The sequence below is a fragment of the Pogona vitticeps genome, chromosome 4, assembly GCF_051106095.1.
Source record: "Pogona vitticeps strain Pit_001003342236 chromosome 4, PviZW2.1, whole genome shotgun sequence".
NCBI lineage: Eukaryota > Metazoa > Chordata > Lepidosauria > Squamata > Agamidae > Pogona > Pogona vitticeps.
The window spans coordinates 111,704,959-111,724,939 of record NC_135786.1 but is presented as its reverse complement, the minus strand read 5'-3'; the positions used below and the strand labels follow the sequence as shown (position 1 = coordinate 111,724,939).

Sequence of the window (19,981 nt, the reverse complement as noted above, 5' to 3'; positions counted from 1 at the left end):
GCCGCCTCACAGTCGCTGGTCCACGGGATGCTGTCATCAGTCTTCTTCCTCGTCAGATCGGTCAGCGGAGCCGCAATCTCGCCAAACCTCGGGATGAACTTTCTGTAGTAGCCCACCAACCCAAGAAATGATTTGACTTTTTTCTTGGTGTTGGGTCTGGGCCAATCACGAACAGCTTCTATTTTGGCCTCCAGGGGTTTTGTCACTCCTCCCCCTACCATGTGACCCAAGTATTTTCTTTCTGGGATACCCAGCTGCAGTTTGCTCTCTCTGCAGAGCCTAGGCCAAAGCACTTCCTCCCCTGGGTTAAAGCGCCTCTCCCTGCCTTCCTGGTCATCCCAAGCTTTCTTTCTGACCTTTTGAGCTGGCAGGGTCTCTGCTGCTAGCTCTAGGTTCCTCCTTAGGTCATTCATCAAGGTGTCTATGTAAGTCACAACGTCTTGTGGGTCACCCTGGGCGATCTGCCCCCAACCCTGCTCGATCAAATCAAGGGGCCCCTTCACCCCTTTCCCAAATAAAAGTTCAAATGGACTGAACCCGGTACTGGCTTGTGGCACTGATCGATAAGCAAACAAAAGGGATTGCAGCTTCTGGTCCCAATTGTTTGGATTCTCTGCCAAGTAAGCCCTAATCATGCGCATTAGAGTCCCATTGAACTTCTCAGTTAACCCATTGCTTTCAGGATGATAAGCAGTGGTTTCCTTGTGCTTAATTCCACAGATCTGCCATAAGCGTTTCATGAGCTTTGATGTGAACGATGCGCCCAAATCTGTGATTATCTCTGAGGCAAATCCCATCCTGGACATGTACCCCACCAAAGCATCGGCCACTGTGTTAGTTTCGATGTTTGTCAAGGGTATGGCTTCAGGATACCTTGTGGCATGGTCCACAATTGTTAGAATGAACCTATTCCCCCTCTTTGTGGCCTTGGGCAAAGGTCCCACAATATCCACCCCTATGCATTTGAACGGAGTGTCAATCACAGGCAAAGGGCACAACTTTGCTTTAGTCCTGTCGCGGTTATTCCCCTGCCTTTGACACACATCACATTGTTTACAGAACTCCCTGATCTGCTTCCCTATGTCAGGCCAGTAGAAATTCTGTGTGATTCTCTGCTGTGTTTTGTTCACTCCTAAGTGTGCAGCAAACATGTCAGAGTGCCCCCTTTGTAAGATCATGGGGCGATACTTTTCAGGTACCACCAGCTGACTTCTGATCCCATCTCCCCCTTTTGAGATATTCCTCAGGGTTTCTCTATATAAAATCCCCTTTTTCTCCAGAAATCTCACTGGGGTTTCAGGTGTTAGTTGCGCGTCAGTCACCTGTTCAAAACACTTTTGGAGAGTGGCGTCTGCCTTTTGCTCCTGTCCAAATCTGCTGTCTGTGGTTAAGGTTTCCACCACAGCTTCTGAACTCCCCTCTGTTCCCGTCTCTGGCTCATCATTACCCCCCTGAACTGTCCCTGTGGTGGCTTGTGAGCGTGTAATCACTAGCACCCGTTTCACATGTTCAGCCAGGTCATTTCCCACGAGCACGGCTGCTGGCAGAGTCGATGAAATCGCTATCCGCCAATCTCCCCTCCAGCCTTGAAAGTTGACAGGTACCTCTGCTACTGGCAGAGAGATTATCTGCCCCTCAATCCCTGCCACCTTCATGCTCTCATTTGGGATTATAAACTCCCTAGGAATAATATCTGGATGGCACAGGGTTACCTGGGAACAAGTGTCCCGCAGCCCCCTATACTGACGGTCAAGTATTCCTACGTCCACCCCTGCTGTCTCAAACAACTGAGAATCTGTTTTTATCAGCAAGCAGCGCTTTACCTCCAGAAGAGGACCATTTTCCTCAGCCTGATCAGCATAGGTAGCTGTTCCAGACTGAGTAGTCATGGCAACAGGCTCCCTCTGTGACAATGAGCTTTGCTCTTTCTGGACACAGAACACAGCTTTTGGCTTGGTCCCACTAGAATTCTGAGGCACCATTCCTTTTAGCTGCTTTAATTTCTCACACTCTGAGATTAGATGACCCTTTCCCTGACAGAAATAGCATTTTCTGGTATATTTTGATTCTCTCTCATCTTGTTTTGGTTTTCCCTCCAAAATCTGAGGTCTTGGTTTCATGTCTGAGGGCTTCCCTTCACCATGGGCCCCTCCCCCTTGCTGGCTTTTCCCTGGTCCCTGAGAGTACTTGCTGTAGGTTTCTTTGGGTTTACCTACAGATTTCCCCTCACCCAAGGGCTTTCTTATTTGGGAGATAAAATCTGCGATCTCTGCGGCTGCTGCCACAGATTTCGGTTTCCTTTCCCTCACCTGGAATTTCAATTCCCCCTGCAGGACTGAATAGAACTGTTCCAGGGCTATCAAGTCTTTAAGCTGCCCATAGGTCTCTATTCCCTCCTGCGATAGCCATTTCTCAAGCAGCCTCACCAATTGGGCCCCCACTTGGGTAAAAGTCTGTTCTGGTTTTTTAGTGAGGGACCTGAACCTTTGTCTCAGCTGCTCTGCATTTATCCCATGTCTTGCAAACACCAGTTTTTTAAACTCTGCAAAATCTTTCATCAGTTCCTCAGGCATCTCGGCATAAACTTCAGCAAGGCTACCACTGATTAAAGATCGCATGATGGTCATCTTCTCAGTTTCCCTCACTGAGAAGTCCACAAACGCTCTTTCCACTAAGGAAAAGAACACCTCAGGACAATCTCCCTTGTGGTACACAGGGAATTTCTTCAGGTCAGCCTTAGACAATTGGCCTCCCTCAGAATCCCTATTGTTATTATTGTTCTGGTTCATCATTTCCAGTTTTCTTAATTCAAACGCCATTCTTTCTTTTTCCAGAGCAATTTTCTCTCTCTCTAATCTTTCTTCTTTTTCCAATTGCCTCATCCTCAGTTCATGCTGTTGGGCTATGAGCAATTTTCTGAGTTCTGGGTCCTGCTCTCCTGTGCTGTCACCTTGCACTGAGCCAAATTCATCCTCAGAACCTTGGTCAATCTGGGGGTCTTTCACTTCACTCATGTCTGCTACTTGGCTTCGAGTCAAGGGCATACCCCCCCCCCTCAGAACAGGCTGCTTTAAAAAGTCAAGCCTCAGAATAAAACGACCACTTTTTTTCCTTCTTGCCTCAGAACCAGCTCTCCCTAGAGATTGCTGCTGTTCTTCAGCACTTAAATTGCAACAGTATCGAGTCAGAGCCTACCCCCCTCTGCTGGGCCTCTCAGCTGGCAAGCTAGCTCACTGTTGCTACGCAGATTTTCCTCAGCTTTTTCCCGCCAAAACTAGGTTGCCTCAGAGCACCTTAATCTAAGTCTCCCCAGTTGGCACGTTCTTCTACTAGCGCACCTCCCCGTGAGGTACACCTAGAAGATTACCTACGCGCCTCAGACTGTCCCTGACTAGACCCCCCTTGCTCTGGGCACACTTGCCAAGGCTTTGCTGGACCGCTGGACAACTGGACCAGTCGTATCCCACACGCTGGACACCAATCAATGTGACAAACCCAGACCTACTGGGATCTATCACACAGTTACTAAGCTGCCACCAACCATTCCCTATAATAAGTCACACAGACCAGGGATGGATTTTTAAACAATAAAAGAATAAGGTTTATTTTAAATACAAACAGGGTAAATAAAACAATCAGGTGAATAAAATAAAGTAACGTGGCTTATTCTCACACACACAAGCATACAGTTTGGTTCACCTAGAACCTTTAACTTAAAGCACAGACCCTGAACCCATCAGTTCTGGCTAACCAACAGACCCCTGAACCTTTCAGGCTGGTACTCTGACACACAGTAGTACCCTGTCAGACACCCAGACTCCCACAACAGCTTCTTCTTCCCCAGCTGCTGCTTCGTCCCAACCCAGTGTCTCACAGTCTGTCTCAGCATCTCCTCTTCACCACACAGGCATCACATATTTATACAGTACAGCCCCTCCTCCTGATGTCCCGCCTTCCACTCCCCATAGGATGGAACTTTCCCTCCAAACCCATGACAGACAGGTAACATCAGTGCTGTATGTAACAGTCCTAAGGTGGTGCTGATTTTCAGGTTGAACTAGGTTGCAGCGATAAGGTAACTAGTTTAGTCCTTCCCACCAAGACATTTTAAAGGTTAATTCTCCTGAATTTTCCCCTGAAGCTGTTATTTGCCTTCTAGAGCAGTGGTCCCCAACCTTGGGCCTCCAGATGTTCTTGGACTACAACTCCCAGAAGCCTTCACCACCACCTCTGCTGGCTAGGATTTCTGGGAGTTGAAGTCCAAGAACATCTGGAGGTCCAAGGTTGGGGACTACTGTTCTAGAGCTCAAAATTGCATGGATCTGTGGATTTATTTATTGCATTTATATTTTAAAAAATGTAACCCCATCTTCATGGTCTCCTATGTTTGCAGATTTTCTCCAGTTGTGACAAAGAAAACAAATGTTACTTGCCTTGGGACCTGAGTCAAAGAAGACTGGTTCTGCTTTGTTCTAAACATGTTGCTTTCCAAATTACTGAATCAAAGTCTGAACTGAGTGTTGGGGGTCCATGCAAATCCTTAAAATATCATTTTTTAAAAAATATGAGCACCTCATTATTTCCCACTCAGGCATAATGTAGAGAAGCAGCACATTACAAAAATCCAACCAATGCATTAAATCCCAGATCTAAAGAGTTGGTCTGGACTTAGTCTTGTTCCAAGTAGACTCCCTGATAGCAATGGGACTTGTTATGACCAGCTCATGCCCCACTGATTTTAGTTGGCCTCAGTTGAGCTATGGCTCTCTGTTTCCCACAATGGTTTCTCGTGATTTCAGAATATACTTTTAAAATTCAAATAATGACCTTTGCATCACGGATCTATCTGTAACAAATTTCCTTTGTGTGCTTGCAACTTTGTACATTAAAGGGAAAGGAAGCATTCATTTTACTGTATTCTCGAAGGCTTTCACGGTCGGGATCCAATGGTTGTTGTGGGTTTTTCGGGCAGTTTGGCCATGTTCTTAAGGTTTTTCTTCCTAATGTTTTGCCAGTCTCTGTGGCTGGCATCCTCAGAGGACAGAAGTCAGAACTCTGTGCTCTCTTGCAGTTTGTTGGATAGTTGAATATTTATAGCTGTAGGACCAGCTTTTGTCCTTTTCAGGAGATCTGGTGATTATGGTGATTGGCGTGTTTTTTGTTGTGGGTGTATTGTTGTGATAAGGGAGAGAGATGATCCGTCACTGTGATTGGTGGGTGTCGTTAGCTGGTCTTTTGTGTGCAGGGATCACTGGTCCTTGTGACTAGGTAGAGTTCGTTGACCTTTTGCAGGCTGTATTTTCACTGCTGGGAGCCTTTGTTGAGTTTTAAACTTTCTTCTTTTTTGGTGAAGCTCTGCTGGTGTTTCTGGATTTCAATGGCTTCCCTGTGCAGTCTAACATAATGATTGCTGGTATTGTCCAATACTTCAGTATTTTGAAATAGAATTTCATGTCCAGCTTGTTTTAGGGCATGTTCAGCTACTGCCGATTTTTCCAGTTGTTTTAGTCTGCAGTGTTTCTCATGTTCTTTGATTCTGGTGTGAATGCTGTGTTTTGTGGTTCCAATTATACTTGGCCACAGCTGCAAGGTATCCAGTATACACCCGCAGTGGTGACTGGGTCCCTTTTGTCCTTTGCTGACTGCAACATTTGTTGTATTTTTGTGGTGGGCCTGAATACTGTTTGTAGATTGTGATTTTTCAAAAGTTTTCCCATGCGGTTCATGACCCCTTTGATGTATGGCAGAAATACTTTATTTGTGGGTAGCTGTTTTTCCTCTTCAGTTTGGTGTTGTTTTCTTGGTTTGATGGCTCTTGTGATTTCATTCTTGGAATAGCCATTTGCCTGTGGGCCCAATTCAGACGGTTGAGTTTGGTATTGAGAAATTGAGCTTCACAGTTCTGATTTGCACGGTCTTTTTTGTCATGGGTGGTGGTTGGAGTTTTGTGTAGGTTCTGGTCTGTGTAGGTGGTTTTTCTGTAGACTGATGGCAATCATTTTCAGGGTTTTCCAGGTAAGGAGTGTTCAGAAGTGGTTTACAATTCCCTTCTTTTGGGGGAACTCTGGGACTATACCGCTTGCCCAAGGCCATACAGTGGGGAATTGAACTCCTAACCTCTAGCTAAATATTAGACTCTTCCAAAAATGCTTCCGATAGAGACTAATGCATTTTCTTCCCATAATATATGAATAGGTAAACAATAAAATATTTTAAATAAATGAAGTTAACACCAAATGCATAATTTAAAATAATTTATTTTGACACATCTTAAAAATAATTATATTCATTATAAATAATTCCACAATCCAAAAAGAGTCGATTCTGTGTCTCAGTTTGCTTTCTTCTTCCTCCACCCCCTTCAAAATCTTTTCTCTTTGTGTAATTTCCTTTAGATTATAAGCCTGTAGACAAAAACTACTGTATTAAAATAAATAAATTTCCATTGAACTTAGTGAGATAGAGATGTGACCCAAGTTCTTTGTATTGTGATCACAAGAAACATAATTGCTACTCTGTGCATCTGCAGCAGTAATCATGCTGCCCAGCCAAGACCAGCAGGCTGAGAAAGTTTTTTTTTAAATTGAAACATTTATAAAAATGACTCTGATCTGCATGATGTACATATACTGTATATAAGACATGTTCCACAGGCTGTGACCTTCCAGTGTAGTAATGCTAATTAGGGCCCAACATTTACACAACACTCAGAAAACATGTACAAAAAACTTTTTAAAAAAGGAAAAGGGAGAGGGCCTGCCTGTCCATAGATTCATAATTTAATTACAAAACAGAGAAAAGGAGTTGACACTGACTAGGAGGACAGGATTTGGGGACAGGAGGTAGACCTAGAAGTACACAAAGTTATAACATTGTCCCAATGCCTGAAAAGATGGGGAATGAGAGAAAGACATGATGAAGGCTGCAAGCTAGGTGATAAGAGAATCAATGTGATTAGAACAGTGTTCAACAAACCATTATTACCTTTCAAATCTTTCATAAGAGAATTAGATGTTCTCCTGTGCAGGGTCCATTGTACAAGCACACAAATAGTAAACCCCACAAGGCGTTTTCAAAATCCTGGGTATGTTGGTCTTTAACTACATTTCTTTAGTACTACTGATTCTTCACATTCCAATTAGCAAGATTTATTTAATTATTTGGCTTACAAGGAATCTTGTTACCAAAGTATAAACTGATTGTTTTTCAGCTGAGAGTGAGCAGGATACTGGTTTTGGTACCATTAGTCTTTTCTGGAGCAATTATGAAAAATTCAACTTATAGTGCTGGAAGCAGTTTGCATATTTCAAGTTGTTATTCAACTAGAGAAACTATGTTCTACTATCAGCTTTCCTCAAGCACAAGCCTTCCAGATACATTAAATCACAATTCTCATAATCTCTGACAGCATGGCCAATGGCCAACACATCTGGAGCGCATCCAGTTGAGGAAAGCTTATCTAGTTGAACACTTGTGATAAAAATAACAGAAATGTAGTAGTGTTCTAGTCCCCGAGACTGAAATGACTTTAATGTATAAAGTGCACTTTTAAAGAAGATCTTAAATGTCAAGTTCTACTGAAATTCAGCAATGATTGTGAAGTATAGATTGTATATAGAACTCATGAGTCTTATTTATGGAAAATATAGATGCTGTCACTATGCATATTACAAAAATTTCTTTCAAAATTATGCTAAACCAGTTTTTGTGACAGTTTTTAACAGACATCCATGTAATTTGAAAGTGAAATGCTTTCAAATTACATGGTTAATGAATAATAAGTCTAGTGCTGTTCTACATTGTCTTTTTTGAAACCTGAGTATGAGAAAATTTGCTGGGTTCTCATTTCTCTATGGATATACTGATTTTGCAACACCTGAGACTAGCACAACAGGTCTGAAAAATGACACTTCCGATACTTCTTAATTTGCCTTCTGCTCCCCTTTCTTTTAGTAATCTGTAAAAATGGGTAATTGTTATGAGCTCAGATTTCTTGTCAAGGATTTGTTTAATCAGAAAGAGTATTTTCAAGCTTTGAGTTGATGATACTTAATCAGATTCTATATTGTGCCAAGTTTTAATCCCTTCCCTCTAGCAAACCCTATTTTTTGTGTTCAAAGCAGCAAATCTAATGCCTTTTATCCATATTGAAATACACATTTCTGGTACAGAAGACATTTAAAAAACATGGGATACTGTCCTGCAAAACTGAGCAGAACTCCCTTTAAACTGGTCACCCAAAGGTGAATGCCAAGGCTGAAAAAAAAATCCACAGAATTTTCTTTGAAGTATAAATAATAAAAAAATAATAACACAGAAAATTATATAAATAAATAAATAAATAAAATCCCACTAAAAGTTGTTCCCTATAGTTCAGCAGATCGCTCTTTTAGTAGTACTGCTGGGTTGATCTCATCTATTGATGTGCTAGAAGTGCTGATGTTGCTTGTTGCTGCTGTTTCTTGGTTTACAATATGGAAAGCTGTAAGAGGACAGCCCGCCACATTGTTGCAGATAAGTCTCTGGATGGAGGCTGTGTTAATAATGTCAAAGCCCACTTTGCCCCCAAATGTGCTTGGCTTCCAGTACTCGGGTGAGCAGATTGCATTTCCCATGAGACCCTTCAGAGAAAATGGGGCTCCAAGCTCTATCATGGTTTCGCCAAAGATGGCTCCAGGACGTGGTTTTTCTACAAGAAGGGCTGGATACAGCTCCATAGCATCGATATCTCCATAGAGCTCTTCAAGTTCCGCTGCCATTTCTTTTTCTCCTGTAATAAACAGGTAAATAATCATTAGTAGGACCCCTTCAATACCCGGAAAACATTTGGCCCTAAATTCATTTGTTTGCCAATGAAACCGCAAACTTGGATATTATTGTCTTTTCCGCACACAGCTATCCCCTTTGACTTTTTATTAGTCATGGCTGTAGCTGGAACTAGCAATTTCAGTACTGAGCACTTAGCAATGATCGTTAAGATTCTTAACTATCATTAAGAATCTTAATGATTCTTAATGACAGAGGGGTAGCAACTAAGAGAGTCTTCAAAACAACATCAGAGCCTTTCTTAAAAACTCATAATCTTTCTAAAAAAGATGATGCACAAATATTGCTGAGGTAAATTAATACATATCGCTTTTTGTAAATTATACAGCTTGAAATGTTTATTCCAACCTTTATGAGTTCCAAACTCATCAACCCAGTGGAGCACCTAGGTTTTCTTTCCATCTATTCCAATGGAGAGGTGTGCTTCAGTGTCTCAAACAAGTACTTCCAAACCGTTAAGCTGAGATGCCAACTTACGAAGCACAATTTCCAACTTTCAGCTCTACAACTCTGCCTACCAAGTTGCTCCTTTATAAAAAGTAGAGAAATAAGTTTTACCTGTAAGTTCTTCAAATGACTTGAAAGGTTTCAGTAGAAAATGCTTCCGGTACTCATTCAGAGATCGATATCTCATCTGTCTGCTTTGATCAATGGAAGCTTTAGCTACTTTCATAACTGCAGCGGGAACATTCCTACCGCCAGCTACCTGTTACAAAGAAATGAAATAACATGATGAACCAAAATGGAGACTGAGTACTGCACTACTGGAGGGAAAGATCTTCAGAATTCACCAGGTATTTTCCTCTGGCAGAGGACAGCCTATGTTCCTGCTACAGAGAGCTAAAAGGACTTCATTAAACTAATTTATTTCTTTTGGAAAGTACTTATAAGCTCTCACTGAGGTAATATGCCAAGGTCAAGTTCAGAAATGGGGAATGTTCAATTCTCTCAGTGTCACTGGACTAAAACTCCCATCTCGTGGCCAAGGTGGCAAGGGCTGATGGTAACTGAAACTCAACATTTGGAATGGCACATGTAAATCACCCCACTTTAGTTCTTAAGAGACATATCAGGACTCTACAAAAATGTCACTGATAATGAAGGGCAGGCTAGAACCTCTTTTCTAAACAGCAAATGTTCTATGTAGATTTTTTTCCAATTTCAATTTCCATTGCATCAGCTTCTGTCTTGAGTCCAAAATGGCAGAGCAGAGAAACAAATTTTAGCACTTCAGTGATAAAAGCTGCTATTCAGCATATATTTATTAACAGTGCTCATAAGGTTGAGCAATTGTGCATTTGTTCTATCAAATATCTGCATTGACATTCTTCTGGAATGAAATGACACTGAAGCATCATCATCTAGGGATCAAATTAAACAACAGATTTTAGCAAGTTTTTAGAAGGTATGTTCCCTCACATAGTGAGGGATATACAGTATGCTTATCACAGGATGTGACTCCCTTCATGTGCGTATCTTTGCATTTGCAACCTTTATCAATGGAGGGTAAACAAGGGAGAATGGTTAATTAAAGGAAATATACACTCCCCATTTTGTGTGTATGTTTTGCCATCCAATTTAAGACCAAAACATTCAGTCTTTCATTTGCAGATGTATCTTTCACAAAAGATTTATGAATGCAGCTGCTCCAGAAAAAAAAAGATACTAACGGCCCATGTCTCAAAGGGTACCCTTACAATTATTCCTCTTGTGTTAAAGCATGTAGAGGAGGCACTTGTGCTCTTTTGGGAAGACATGGCATTTCAAGCAGACTGAAGATAAGATGGAAAGTAGTCCTACCCTTCCAGCCCTTTGCTTGGAGAAAGACTGCACCATATGGGAGAGGCCATGTTCCAGCATGATGGAGTTGTTGTAGAGGAACTGTGGATAAGTGTACTCTTGGTTGTGTATCTGAAAGGTGTCAGGCAGAAGAGGATGCCAGTGGTAGAGGGTGTTGAATTCTGCTGCTATTCTGTTCTGATACTGAAACCGTTGATTGAAGAGAAGCTCTGGATCAAACTTCAGCTTGAAGTGATAACCACTTAAGTGCTGCACATAATCTTCAATCACAATCTTGATGGTCTCACCTGTTTGTTTAAAAAAAAACATATAATAGAGGGTTTTTTTTCTGGACACACTTAGCCCTGTCATTCCAAATTGGGAGTGTCTGAATGGGCAACCCTGAATGGAACACGTCACTTGAGAAATTCTATGCCACCATTTGATAGTCATAGCAACATTTAGGGATAAATTTGCTAGGCGAGACCAATGATACATCTTATTTAGCATTATATTTTCGCCAACAGCTAGTTAACACTATTTGGAAGCTCCTTGCCCTTTAGCATCTAGTGTTCATATATACTGCTCCTGTACAGAAAGGTTCTTTTAAAATAACACATTAGATGCGGGAAGGCAAACAACCTCTCAGCTGAGAAGCTTAGGAACCTGATTTGGATGCAACAAAATATGACTGTTAGAGGCACCACATCCAAAATCAAAGGGGAAATAAAGATGTCTAGCCTCCAGTAGAACAACAAGAAGACTAGATGTTGATAGGCCTATCATCCACACATGTCCAGAAATTATTCTTCTGAAGCCATTTAAGATGGTGCTGACTGCCATGTTTAACTGCCATTAAATGTCATAAGACTGTATGCATTAGCAGTGGTCATCTGTCAAAAATTACCTATCAAGATCAGTCTGGCTGTTTGGAACAGCTGCTCATCATCCCATTCTGGATGCTCTGTCTTGAGAATATCACAGACCCGGTTGTGTTCTCGAAGCCACAATGTGGCATACATCATCAATCCTGGAACCAAGCCAAAGACCTCTTGCCCTACAGAAAATTTCAGGTGCTCAGGGGTGTGGGGTGGATAGATCATTTCTGCTTGAGTTTCTTTCACTGTGGGTGGATACATCTCTCCATCAATCATCTGTAATTAAAGACAATAAAATGAGAGTTGCAACACATGAATACTGAGCAGAAGTCTGCTTGGCAATTTCAATGGATTTAAGTACATTTCAGTTTACGTTAAACTGTGAGCAAAGTGCATTAACTAGCATGCCATAGTTCTCTTGTACAAGAAGGATGGCGACTGCTCTTACAGGTAACAGTCTCCCTTTATGGGGATTCACTACATCGCATGGAAGACTATAATGCTAAGATTTATCTAGTCCAGGATTCTGTTCACGCAGAGAAAAACTAGTTTCCTATGGGAAGCTCCCAAAAGCAGAACACAAAAGCAGTAACAAGTTTTAGCTTATGTTTTGGGATAAAGAGGCAAATTGCTTCCGATATTGGAGATAGGACTTTTAAGCCTATCTCCATCAGATATACTGTGTTAAAAAATAATCTTTTTTTTCTTCAAAACAAGGGGAACGTCCAGGAACTGCCAAGGAAGCACAAACTAACCTGAAATTTTAGTTTTCCATCCTTAAGCAGTCTCAATTTCATTTGTCTGTCCAAAGTCTCTCCATAGATATGATTTAAATCAACCTGTTGAAATTATAAAGAGGAACATGAATGACAACTTAAAATCTGTCTGTACAAAATTGCCACAAAAGCTAATAGATTTGCACTGAGCCCTTGCAGAACAGATAGAACAACTCTCCCTATAAGGTCCCAAAGTCAAATGCAGTGCAGGGGTAGGGAAGCAGGGTGGTAGGGAATTTTCTCCTGACACTTTCAAATAAAAGACCAAAAAAAAATGACATTATACTCTCCACCATCATAAAAAGATAGTGCTACTTCTCAGAAAAAACATAAAACCAAAAACATATCCCATATGGCAGCTGGAGATCAGAGCTCCTTGGAACATTTACCTATATAAGGTTATGATGACTAAAGAGAAACAGAAAGGGTACTCCTAAAGATAGCTCTGAAAACAAAAACCCTTGTTAATGATCAGTATTGCAAAGGGATAACCTCTTTAACTTTCACTTGGGATATTATTTGAACAAATGTTAACAAAACAATTTTATAACCAAGATTCCTTCTTTCAGGTGAAGCATGTAGATAGGGTGCAAATAATATTTCAGCATTATTTAAATTAAGTAACTAAGAAACTGGACTGTAACATGTGTAAGGACAGATCAAAACATGATATCACTTCTCCAAATGGCTCTAATGTGCCTTTTTAAATATTCAGGCAACTCCCTCAAAGAGGAAAGATGTCCTTCTCACCACAGGAGATGATACCTGCTGCCCGTTAGCAAGTAACCAGGTGAAGTCATAGCGCTTCAGTCTTACCCCATGCCCAAGGCCTTTTGTGAACGCTGGCCCTTTGTGGTGATCTGTCTTGAAGAACTGGTGGGTGAAATGCTGTGCAAAGAATGTGAACATCACGTTTGTGCCTTGAGGGTCTGGAATAAATTTTCTCCTCAGCAGGAATTTCTCTACAATGATGTTGGAATCCGGAAGCTCTTTCTTACCTGAAATTTAAAACTGGTATTTAAATGTTTTGACATCTGTAGCCAGTAGAAAGAAAAAGTCATTTTGAATATCCAATTTTTATTTGAATGAAGTCATTGTAAAAAAAAAAAAAAAAAAAGCTGCACAGCAACAAATAATTGGGAGGGCAAACTGTGATGGTGCAGGTGCTAGCCAGCAGCATAGTTAATGGTGAAGGATGCTGTGAATTACAGTGCAACATCATTACGGAGACCACACACTGCCCACTCCTTCACTACAAAATGCAGAATGCACGTAATGCCCTTGAAGATTAAAGTTAAGTCTTCATAATTACATTTCATGGCATGAAATACAGTTCTTGTCTCCAGGTTTATAATTTGGTAGATATATGCTTTGCTGCCCCACTACATTCAAGAAGTCTGTCACACTCCCTGTTCCTTTCGAAGACTAAAACTGCAAAACCTTTCACAGAAAATATGTCTGTTGTAATAAAATACTCAGTAACTTAAGTTTCTCCTTCAGAAGGTTTTCTAAAGTTAAGCCTTATCCTGCCATTTAATCCATGGAATTCACAATTGCACAGGAGAGGAAACAAGGCCATGTTGGCTCGGCTTGCCCGCACCCTGCCCGTTGCCACACTGCATGTGTGTCTATGCGTGGGACCTGTCATACACGCCAGAGACTTCCATGATTGAGTTGGAGCCCTGGCCGTGCTTGAAGCTCCCAGCATTGGTGGTGTATTCCCAACCATACTTGATACCTGAAAATTCCCTCCCTTCCTATCCACATACACAGATCTATTTTCATCTTTACCTTTCACTCCCATTGGGGTGGGGCAATTGTGTTCCACTGGTGGAAGTGATCTGGTATAGTAGGAAAGGTTTGAGTAGGCTTCCCAGCTCTTGTAGCTGTAATGGCTATTATACGTCGGTGGGCTTTCAATTAAGTGAGATCTCGCTAAAAAAAATGGAGGAAGACGATTAGGTTAGTGTTAAATGAGTGACGATGGAGCAGCTATATTAAATAAAAACAAATAAAAGCCAATATTTTCCTTCAATATGCATCAATAGGGCTGTCTGAGGGATTGCATACATGTTACACATTTGCTGTCAAAAGTCACCAGGGGCTTGTGATTCAAGCTGGTGAAGGAAGGAAGGTCCTTCTTCAAACTAAGGTGCCTCCTTGATTGGACCGTAGGCTGTCCCCAAGTGGAGTCTTGTATTATATCTGGACTTAGCTGGCCCACTCCACTTTTTTGTCAACCCTCCCCACCCCATGATACCATCCATCACATTTTTCAATGTCATCTTAATTTTATTCTTTAATTCACATGCACAAAGCAACCAGTTAAGGTCCTTCTGTCTTTCTACTACTAGCAGTCCAGACTCTTGCTGTTTACTAAACACACCAAGAACTGTTCAGTTTGGACAAGACCCAGCAGTGAATGATAAATAAGTAGAGGCAACCAGTGGCATGGCCTGTGGGCATCATGTTGGAGATTCCAGCATTAAGCTGCAGGTATTGTAACTAGATCAGACAATTTTTCAAAGTGCTTGGATAAATATTTATCACTAAGTGTAAGGCTAATTGTATACACACTAAGCAGTGAGGAGACTCCACAGAACTCTGTCGGAACAACTTCTTAGTAGACAAGTAATGGATTAGAAGAGCATTGTAAAAGTAGTATAAGAAATGAGGAAACTTACACATCAGTATATATCTCATGGCAGCATTGCGAAGAAATGGAACATTGTTAATGATATCCCAGACTCCTTTGAAGTGAGTGAGTATGTAATGGACTGTGTCAGGAGCTGGCTTTAGTGTCAGTCGCAGCCAGGTAAAAAATTCCGCTGTATGGAACATTAGAGAAAGAGATATATAAAAGTTCAACTTTTTAAGATTAGAAACATAGGAAGCGGCTTTATGCTAATTCAGTCTATCGCTCCATCTAGTTCCGCACCACCAACACCAGCTTTTCTTGTTCTCTCTCTCTCTCTTTTAGCAGTTCACTTGAAAATTGCCAACATTCTCTGTACATAATTGAAGAGACTTTGTTTGCTTTTTTTTTTGACAGATTAAAGGTATACTTAACCCATAATCCAGTGATATTTATTCCCTTCATTCTGTGTCAGCATTATCCTCAACACCGTATCTGTCAAAACTAGTGATGAACAGTGAATATTATTAGCTCTGCTTCAGATGGCTTGTCTGACCACCTCATCTGCCTCAAATAGCTTCAAACGTCATTGTCAGAAAGACAGACATTAAGTGTGTACTGATGGTCTGTACTGATGGACAAGTGTTTTTCAGGATTTCAGAAGATTCTTTTCCAACCCTACTTGGAAATGCCAGAGATTGAATATGGCAATTACAGCTCTTCTCCTAAAATACTGATTATGCAAATATAACTTTCCAAAATACAGAAAATGAAGTACTGCGGTATCTTCAAGAATGACACTTTCATGTCTGCATGACCTTTTGCAGATTGTAATCCATGTCTGACAAAGTGCACTGGAATTCATGAAAGTTTACAATGCAGTAAAACGGTCAGTTTTTAAAATGCCACAATACTTTGTGGTGGGTTTTTTTCGTTCCTGTTTTGTTTTTGCTGTATATGCTGAAATAGACTAACATTAGTATTTCTTCCCAGAATCTCCAATATACATACGTGTTGTGCAGTTTTCACCATAATATCCAGTTCGCGTGCAGTCGCATTCGTATCTGTCAAAGCCTGTTGTCATGCACACTCCTCTATTCTGACATGGATTTGAACAGCAAGGGTTAACTAGGGGGAAAAGAAAGGTGTAGTACAAAGAGTAAGCTCTGAAGTCCTATAGATACACACAGAAATTTCCTGATGGAAATTAATGAGATTATTTCTTTGAGGTTGTAGTTCAGTTTTTGTTCTCTCTCTCTTTTTTTACAGTCTTATGCACAGCATTTGATAGTAAATCTCAATAAAGGTGGCAGATCTTACATTTGAGTAAACATGCATAGGATTCTTTCATATAAATTGTCTTGAGAGAGCTTTATATTAAAAGGCAAGTTTAAAGTATTTTTAAAAACAGCATTTAACAATGTATTTAATATGACAAATAGTATAATTCAAAGTACTAAAGAGATAGCCAGTATAGTGGATAGAGTTATGGACTGAGGAGACTTTGGCTCAAATCCTTCTTGGCCACAGAAATTTGCTGGTGTGTGTGGCACTGCTAAAACTACTCCTTAAATATCTCATATACTTTGAAAACTTTATTAGGGTCACTATGAGTTGGATGGGAATTGACAGCAGATAACATATAAATACTATAATTTATGCATGTTGCATGCAAAAGCAATAACATGCTTTCTTATCAAACCTAAAAGTATGGTAATATTTCAATGTTCTCAACAAAGGTTTTCTTTAAGAAGCAAGAGGCAAGCATTAGCAGATACTAGGATTTCCTCCATGTGTCCTTTTCATTTCTAACATACTTCTCAGTTTGTATGTATGTATGTATGCATGTATTTATTTATTTATTTACAGGGCCTCCTCAGTGATGGTCCCATTATCATGGAACGCTTTCCCTCTGGAAGCATGATTGGCTTTTTTTTTTTTTTGAACTACTGTGTTTTAAAAGGTTCCAACAACCTCTATCTTCCCATCTCCTTAAGTCTAAACATATTCAAATATATAGACACATTTAAAAAAAAAAACAAGTTTAGTTTAAAGAAAGCAGACTGCTAAAATTTAATTATATTCAGCTAAAACCTATTCATACATGCAGTTTTGAAACAAGATCTCATACTTCTATGAATCAAACATAATCAAATGACTCTACATTACTGTTTCCCCTACCAAAAGCCCCTAGGTACCTCCTAGGTTTAAGCTACAATCCTCTAGCCCAGTGCTTGGTTGGGTATGAATGAACCCTACTGAACTCCATTGGACTTACTTCTGAGCAGACAGTGGCAGAATTGCACTGTTTGCCTCAGCATCTCCCCGCGCCTTCTTCCCTCCAACCTGACCAACTCCTAAAACTCCCCTTCGCAGCCCTGCCCTGGTTTCAACAGACCGTGAGAACACCTTTTTCTACCGTCAGCGTTTTAAAGAGGTCCCGCCAGTGCTTGGAAAACGGAACGCGGCGTCTTGTCCAAAAGTTACTAAACCCAACCCACGATCCTTCAAAGTCCCCAGCCACGCGGAATCAATTTTTTCTAATAATTAAAAATCATAATTAAAAATCCTAAAGGACATTGGGAGGGGAGGGGAGCATCAACTCTTCGCGTCGAGTGCAAGGATGTTAGGCGTCCTCAGAAGCAAGTCCCGCTCGCTTCAAAGGGGCACCTTCTCTCCGGTAAGCCGCCTTGCGAGGTAAAAAATGTTTTACAATAAATACATAAAATTAAAAGGAGGAACCCATTAGCGCGGGAGAGAGAAAGGGGAAAAAAAGGGAAGGGGGTTATTTATAGATAGCACTGACCTGCTCCGCTAAGAGCCAAGAGAGAAAAAACAGCCGCACAGAGTACAAGCATTTCCCAAGTGGGTGCAGAAAACGGCGGCAGCAGCAGCTTCAGACTCCGGTCTCCTTAGAAAGCTTATTCCCGAGAAGTCTCCGCGACACTCTTGCGCCCTCAAGACCCGCAGCCCTGACGCCTCACGGAGCAGCAACTGGCTTTCGCTAACAGGTCCCCCTCTGCCGGGGCAGGCCTTTATGTACCCGCCGCCGGCCTGTGACTCACGAGCCTCAAGCACCGCCCGCTTCTTTTACGCAATCGGTTCCCGCAGGTATTTTCCAGCCGGCAAACCCCGCGCCTCGCTTCCGACCGTCTTGGAAAAATTTGGGGAGCGGGAAAAAGAGTATGTGAGGGCGAGCGGAGTTGCACGCAGGACACGCTCCCCACCCACCCACCGGCTCCGCTCGAACTTCTGGCACGTCCTGAACGCAGCGTCAGGGAATGAATGGACGCTGAGTCGTCGTCGTCGTCTTCGGAGCCTCGGCGCAGTGAAACCCTCATTACAAAAAGAAAGATAGTCTCTCTGAGGCGGGAATACGGGAGTTCCGAAGACGACGGACCCAATGAATCGGTTGCCCCGATAAGAGGGAGCACCCTCCGCTTGTACTTAGTCATTTATTTATATTTTAAAATAAATGTCTCCTTTAGCCTACTGGGTAAAGGAGACGAAGCTAGAGAGCCGGCGTGAAGTGAACGTTTGGCTTGAAATCCGGCCCTGAGCCGCCGGACTCCGGTCCCTTTCGTGCCTCGGCTTGACCCGCTTCACAGGCTTGGTAGGGAAAAGGCGGGAAGGGAGGCAGACCCTCGAAGACCGCCTCGAGCCCCTCCAAGGAGAGGGAGGCAGCGGTGGCCTTCTATCCATAAATTATATTTTGCCCCTGCCCTCCATCATCATGTCGACGCTACAGTGCTACCTGACTACTCAGGCTTAAGCGCTAGTGAATTAAGCGGGACTTACTCCCAGGTTCACAGGTATGGGTAACGCCTGAAGGACAGTTGCCCTCACCCTCTTCCTATAACGGGAGCGAGTTGGGGCAAAAAGTGTTTAGTGGGAGGGAATCTGGCTGCCTTTGACCCGTAGGCTTTTTAAATCCTCACTTTTTCCCAGAGGAGTAGCCAAGTTACTATGGAAACAAAACCCAAAAAAGGCACCTTGTCAGCCGAAGGTCTTTAGGATGTAGGATCACTTTTGATAAACTTTTGTGGACATGCCCACCCCCAGTGTATTCATCCACTTTGGTTGCAATCCTATGCAGACTTACATGGGAAGAAACTGCATTGAACTTAGCGAGACTTCGGCGGATAAGACATAGAATTGTTCCTGCTATTCCCTTTGCTCTTGAACTCATGTAGAAAGGAGGATGAAACTGGTTACTGGTTTCTTATTTCAGGAAACACTGAAGGAATCAATCAGCTACCTGAATATGAAGCAAAATTATACCTGCTCCAGTCTAAGCTTGGGCATATCTTATAATATATATCTCTGTGGCTGGGAGACTGTCACCTTAAAAGATAAATAATAGTTCTCCCTAATAAAAACCCAAGGTGGCCCTGCATCCACTTTGTGTGATGAACTAAGCCCAGAGAAGTACAAATAAGAAACCAATGCTATACACTCCACAGCCAACAAAATTGTAAATTCACACATCCAGGAGATCTGAACCAGGAGTGTCCCCATTATTTGGCAATGAGTCTCAAGAGGGATCACAAAACAGTGGCAAGGGGGTGGGGAGAAGGTGCTGGCAGGGAAAATGAAAACAGGAGGGAGGGTTGGGAGGAAAGTTTTCTCATTAAGAAACAATCCAGGCAAGAGAAGGGAAAGCAGAAAGGCTCTGGTGCTTTGATATGAGAGAAATGAACTTGATATCTTTGTAGCTGTGTCACAGGAAGAGTCTTGACTACAACAGGCGGGGAAGCAGAAAGATGGACAAAGAGAAGAGGACTCCAGATTTTTTTAGATGTATTGGAAGTTCTGCAGCTGTGTAGCTTTTTCTTTCATGGAAACTGTTAACAATACAAGAGCATTTTCCTCTTTTCCTTGTGGAGCCATGATAGTACCTCAAGACAAAAAGGGAAAAGGGAAAAAAAGAATGTGGGTGTAATCAGACAAGCATTTAGCCTCCTGTTTGGTCTGCTGTGGGAATGGGTTGGTTTACTCCTTTTTTTTCTGGCAATTATATGACATAGTCACTGGAAGGAACCAGCCTGTCATCAAAGCGTTCAAACTTTCACATTTCTGGATCTCTG

The 19,981-nt window shown here is 41.8% G+C and overlaps 1 protein-coding gene across 1 annotated transcript; it reads right to left on the bottom strand.

Annotated features, from left to right (window-relative positions):
* Positions 1-6,239: 6,239 nt before the first annotated feature.
* Positions 6,240-17,903, bottom strand: PTGS2 (prostaglandin-endoperoxide synthase 2). Its single transcript, XM_020795106.3, has 10 exons — positions 17,701-17,903; positions 15,906-16,022; positions 14,944-15,087; positions 14,051-14,194; positions 13,076-13,257; positions 12,239-12,322; positions 11,513-11,759; positions 10,627-10,913; positions 9,385-9,532; positions 6,240-8,770 (listed from the first exon to the last, which is right to left on the bottom strand). Exons 1-10 carry the CDS (start codon positions 17,750-17,752, stop codon positions 8,367-8,369), a joined length of 1,809 nt encoding a protein of 602 aa, XP_020650765.1. The 5' UTR covers positions 17,753-17,903; the 3' UTR covers positions 6,240-8,366.
* Positions 17,904-19,981: the final 2,078 nt, after the last annotated feature.